Consider the following 6,000-nt stretch of genomic DNA (forward strand, 5'->3'; position numbering starts at 1 on the left):
TGCATTTTTCTAATGATCAGTGATGTTGAGCTTTTTTTCTTATTTGTTGGCTGCATAAATGTCTTCTTTTGAGAAGTGTCTGTTCATGTCCTTTGCCCACTTTTTAATGGGTCTTTTTTTTTTGTACATTTGTTTAAGTTCCTTGTAAATTCTAGATATTAGACCTCTGTCAGATGGGTAGAATGCAAATTTTTTTATCCCATTCTGTAGATTGCCTGTTCGCTCTGATAATAGTTTATTTTGCTTTGCAGAAGCTCTTTAGTTTAATTAGATGTCATTTGTCAATTTCTGCTTTTGTTGAAGTTTCTTTTTATGAATTCTATCATAAAATCTTTGCTCATTTCTATGTCCTGAATGGTATTGCCTGGGTTTTCTTCTAGGGTTTTTATGGTGTGGGGTTTTACATTTAAGTCTTTAATACATCTTGAGTTAATTTTTGTGTAAGGTGTGAGGAACTAACTACTTGAGTTACTTCTGTGTTGAGTCCACTCCTCACCCTCATCGCCATCCCTATCCTACCTTCTGTGAGCAACACAGAATCCATCTCCTGTTCTCCAGGTTCCAGCTTTCCATCCAACTTTTCCTAGGATGCATCAGGAAGTGATGGCTAAAAAGCACCCCAACATGAGGAAACCCCATCTCTACTAAAAATACAAAAGTAGCTGGGTGTGGTGGTGCACACCTGTAATCCCAGCTACCCGGGAGGCTGAGGCAGGACAATCACTTGAACCCAGAAGGCAGAGGTTGCAATGAAATGAGAGATCATGCCATCGCACTCCAGCCTGGGCAAAAAGAGGGAAACTCTATCTAAAAAAAAAAAAAAAGCACCTTTCTGTGTCCTGCCACAGAGCAAAACTTCTACCACATAAACAAACCTCACTTTCACTAACACTGATTGACCAACTCCAACACAGTTCACATGAGCCTCTCTCCTTTCTCTCACTCACCAAGACTACTTCTTCATTTTGAGGTAGCTGGGTTGCACCAGGACCCCGTGGGAGACACCAGGGAGACTGAGCCTTTAGCACTCTTTCTCATGCAATATTTATACATGGATGATCACAGCTTTTTAAAATGCATTTTTGCATTCTTAATTGTTTTTCCTCTGTTGTGTTTTCTTTTCTCCTCCCTTTCCATGCTACTCTCATAGGGAAATAGCTTGCTGTGGTTGGTGAGGCTTCAGGACCACAAGAGAGAGGAAGGAGAGGAAGGGGAAGCAGGTGTAGGAGGCAAGGGAGAGCTTTCCTTTGGCCCTCTGAAGCTTCACTGAAAAATCGATTCACAAAAGGTAGATTAATAGGAGAAAAGGTGTACCGATTTTTTAATGTGTATATTAAATATACACATTAATGTGGGAGTCTTCAGAAGGAAGATCCCAAAACAGGGAAATTTTCCATTTTTATGCTTAGGTTCAACAAAGTATGGACGGACCTGTAGAAATGTGATTCAATTAAAAAGTTATAATCTAACGCTAGTGGACTAAGTGTGGAAACCCAGCAAGGCCTGTCTGTCCAGCTGCTTCATGGCCTCTCTGTAGCATTCTTTCCTTCTGGGTGTTGGGGAGAGCCCTCTCTGGAATGGGCTACAGTCAGACAAGGTAGGTCAGATAATTTCTTTATGGCCAATTTTTACGTAGAAAGGCAGATGGAAAGTTAGAGTTATATTTTTGTTTTTTATGGCTGGCTTTGGGGAAATGGGGTTCTGGTTTCTATTATCTGCATGAGGGAAGAGAGATTCTAGTTTCTGTAGCTAACCTGGGGGTGAATGGGACTGAGAGACAGGAGGGCAGGAGAAGGTCAGAGAAACACTTTTGCTTCTGAAGCTTCTTCTGAGGCTTTCATTTTGGGGTGTTGTTTCCTGAGCCCCAGTAGGGAGAAGGCAGGGGCAGACATGCAACTAGGCTGAAAGTACATGTGAAATTAAAAATGGGATTCTGTTTCTGAAAACACCTGGGAAGGGTCTCAATAATGTTAAATGAATCCAACTTAGATACTTAAGTGAGACACTCTATAATTTGCCAGCAATTCCAATTTGTATATATATTTTTTAAAAATGCACAAGCTGCTAACTTTAGGAGTACAGCAATGGTCTTTGTGGAACACTTTTACAAGATTTTAGCTGAGTCTTTGATTTTTAACCATGAGTTTACATACACACATGTTGTTTAGTAGCAGTAGAAATGAATGATGCTTTTTGTCATTGCTTTGTTTTACTTTAAGAAACACAAGGCTGACCTGGCATGGTGGTTCATGCCTGTAATCCCAGAACTTTGGGAGGTTGAAGCAGGTGAATCACGTGAGGTTGGGAGTTCAAGATCAGCCTGGCCAACATGGTGAAACCCCAACTCTACTAAAAATACAAAAATTAGCCAGGTGTGGTGGCACATGCCTGCAATCCCAGGTACTGGGGAGACTAAGGCTTAGAATCACTTGAGCCTTGAACCTGAGAGGCAGAGGCTGTAGTGAGCTGAGATTGCACCACTGCACTCCAGCCTGGGTGACAGAGCAAGACTGTCTCGAAAAGAAAAGAAAAAGAAAAGAAACACAGGCCACAGGCACAGGATCAGTGGCTGATGCCTGTAATCCTAGCACTTTGGAAGGCTGAAGAGGGGCAGATTGCTTTAGTCTAGGAGTTTGAGATGAGCCTGGGCAACATGGCAAAACCCCATCTCTAACCCCCCAAAAATAGATAAATACAAAAATTCAGTGTGGTGGCACCCACCCATGGTCCAAGCTACTTCAAAGATTGAGGTGGGAGGATGGCTTGAGCCCAAGAGGCAGAGTTTGTAGTGAGCTAAGATTGTACCACATCACTCCAGCCTGGGTGACAGAGACCTATTGGTAGTGGAGGGATGGATAAAAAGAAGAGAAAAGAAAACCCTGCAGCACATGAAGGGCAATGCAGCACATGAAGTTACGAACATTACTGCCCAAATACTTAAACCTGAGATTTGTAGACTAGCAGCATCAGCATCCATGAGAAGAAATCAGATTCTCAAACTGTCCCAGAGACCAGCTGAATTCAAGCCTGCATTTTAACCAGATGCCCTGGCAATCCATGTGCTCACTGCAGTGTGTGAGGAGCATTGGCTAAGAGTCTGGGCTCTGACCCTGCCTTGCTCTGTGACCTTGGACGGTTGTCTTAACTTCTCTGAACCTCTGCTTCCTCACCTTTAAAAAACACATTGTAAAAGTAGCTACTTAATAAAGTTACTGTGAAGAGGAATGATAACCTGTGATTTGGTAATAGCTTGCATGCAATAGAACATTCTATGTGAAGAGAGAAACATTAGACCAGGGCCTAGAACGATGTAAGTGCTCAACATGTGTTAAATATTATTGTTAGAAAAGTAAATAAAGGATATTCACTCTCTCTCTCTCTCTCTCTCTCTCTCTCTCTCTCTCTTTATTTATTTATTTATTTATTTATTTATTTATTTGTGGGGTTTTTTTCCTGAGACAAAATCTTGCTCTCTTGCCAGGCTGGAGTACAGTGATGCAGTCTTGGCTCATTGCAGCCTCCACCTCCCAGGTTCAAGTGATCCTTCTGCCTCAGCCTCCTGAGTTGCTGAGACTACAGGCATGTGCCACCATGCCCGGCTAATTTTTGTATTTTTAGTAGAGATGGGGTTTCACCATGTTGGCCAGGATGGTCTCGATCTCTTGACCTTGTGATCTGCCCGCCTTGGCCTCCCAAAGTGCTGGGATTACAGGCGTGAGCCACCGTGCCTGGCCCACTCAACATATATTTACCACATGCTTCCTGGATGCCACGAACTCTTTTAGGCACTGGGAACATGGCAATGAAGCAACAGACAATGTTCTTATCTTTATGAATTGATATCTTAGTGATGCCTACAAATGGCAGAGAGATTGCTTTTATTCCAGGAAAATAATCTTAGGCTTTCAGTACATATTAATTTTATTGAACAAATGTATTCCTCCATACATTTTGGCTATTATTATTAGAGAAGTGATGAGTTGAGGATTATCTGTCTTATTATAACTTTATAAATTACAGGTTGTTGAATGTGTTTCCAAAAACAAAATAAACTTATTTGTTTTTTTTTTTTTTTTTGAGCTCAGCAAATACTGGCATCCTACTGCTTTGAGATTACAGTCCCAGCTCCTCCACATACTGAGCAGGATTCTTCAGCTTCATCTGTGTCATTCTCTGTCTAGCTCTCATGCTCACTGGTTGTGATTCTTCTTTCCTGAAAGCTCTTAGCAGCGTTCTTGGCACAGAGTAAGCACTTGCTAAATATTAGCTCATATTACCCAAATCTTTTTTCACACAGTTTCCTCTCTTCCTGGGATCCAACTCCAAAGTGCCCATTAAAGCCCAGCTAAATATTTGAATCTTAAAGGAAGGATGGAAATCGCTGCTGCTACTTCTCTGCTTCCTTAGCACGTTCTCTCTTTGCATTTGAGTAGGTGAAGATAAGTGGCCAAGTGGAGTGGCCTCTTTGTGAGCCCTGGAGGGGAGGGCCAGGACTTAGTCTTCTGGCCCCACTCCCTTAGCAAGGGCCTAGCAGCATTTGCAGTATTGCTAAACTGAGTTGCTGAAAATCCATTTATGGCACCTGCAGAGCACAGTAAAAAGGCAAACAGCCATGCTCAATTTCGGATTCAGAGGCTCTCCATGGGGACCTTGGAAATTGTCAGAGCAAGTTGTGGCCTTTCATAACAGGATTTTCTGACCCTCTATGGAAAGGAAGTGATGTTAAAAAAACAAAAAGAAAGAAATTACTCATAGGAAATTCTAAGAAACACCAAGAAGAGGCACTTAGAGCTCACAGCATTTGGAGAGGCAGCAGTTAAGTGCCGTAGGTTACTCTCAGAATGATGACCTCACCGGCAACAGCCAAGACTGGGGCCTGGGACTCCTTACAGGGGTAAGGAAGCACCCTAATCCTGGTGACTGAGAAATAAAGGAGTCACACTGCCTACATTTTGTTGTGTCCTTCAGATTCTGTATGTGTGTGTATATGCCCCCATGCAGGCATATACACACACATAAGTACGTGTACACACAGGCACATGTACACACATACATGTGGACATGCACATACTCCCTGCACATACTCATACTACCCACACAAATACAGACATAAACATAGAAATTAAGGCAAACGTAAATGAAAATACAAATCTGAGCACATTCAAAAGAGAGAGCAGAGTGGTAAGGGAATCTGAGACCACACTGCATGAGGAAGTGATGGAGGTGTTTAGCCAGGAAGAAAGCGCATGGTAGGCTGGGTAGGTTCTTCTAAGTACACAGAGTCCTGACGTATTGAAGAAATACTAGGATTCTTTTAAATGAAGCAAAGAGATAAAAAGTCAAGTTGGAACTCCAGACAGCTGGAAGTTCCAGGAAGATTTCAGCTCTGAGTGATAGGCTGTGGGGTGCAGAGCCTAGAGTCCAAATTTGGAATCATCTCTTCTATTTTTGACTTTTGTCTCTGTCACTTAAAAACTGAGCCATCGTAGGCAACTTACTTTATCTCTCTGAGTCTGCATTTCCCCATTTAACAAATGGGGCCAATAAATGCACCTACTACCTATGAAGTTTAAATGACCCATGGCCTGGAAGAGCTTATCACAGTGCAGGTTTAAGCTTTAGGTCCCACTAAACCTGGATCCTCCTCTGGAGTTGTGCATCAAGGCAATTGGGGCCATTGCCTTTATTTTGATTTAAGAGGAGCTCTGGAGAGCTGCTCTCTGAACCTATGTCCAGGTGTGTCTCCAGGAAGGACAAAGGGGAGGCCTATAATTATCTCCTGCTAACAAGTCAGTCTTTTTTTGTAACCTTTCTCCAGCCTCCTGGAAAACGACTGGCTGGTTGGTCTGTGCAAGCAAAAGTCGACGTGTACCTGTGGCTGGGCTCCATCAAGCATGCCAGTGCCATTTTGGACAACTTACCAGCAGGCTATGAAGCAGAAATGTCCTCCAAAGGGGCTGGCACCAATCACCCCCCTTCCAACCTATGCTACCAAGGTAG

The 6,000-nt window shown here is 42.8% G+C and overlaps 1 protein-coding gene across 3 annotated transcripts in view; it reads left to right on the forward strand.

The window, feature by feature from the left end:
- Positions 1-6,000, forward strand: part of FER1L6 (fer-1 like family member 6) — a 212,071-nt gene that overhangs the window by 125,638 nt on the left and 80,433 nt on the right. For all 3 annotated transcript variants that reach the window (XM_032253154.1, XM_032253169.1, XM_032253162.1), the window contains one exon: positions 5,819-5,996. In XM_032253154.1, the coding sequence (XP_032109045.1) occupies positions 5,819-5,996 (178 nt within the window). The remainder of the gene's footprint in view (positions 1-5,818; positions 5,997-6,000) is intronic.

This window comes from Sapajus apella, unplaced genomic scaffold (genome assembly GCF_009761245.1).
Source record: "Sapajus apella isolate SASKATOON/1434 unplaced genomic scaffold, GSC_monkey_1.0 scaffold3, whole genome shotgun sequence".
NCBI classification, from domain to species: Eukaryota; Metazoa; Chordata; class Mammalia; order Primates; family Cebidae; genus Sapajus; species Sapajus apella.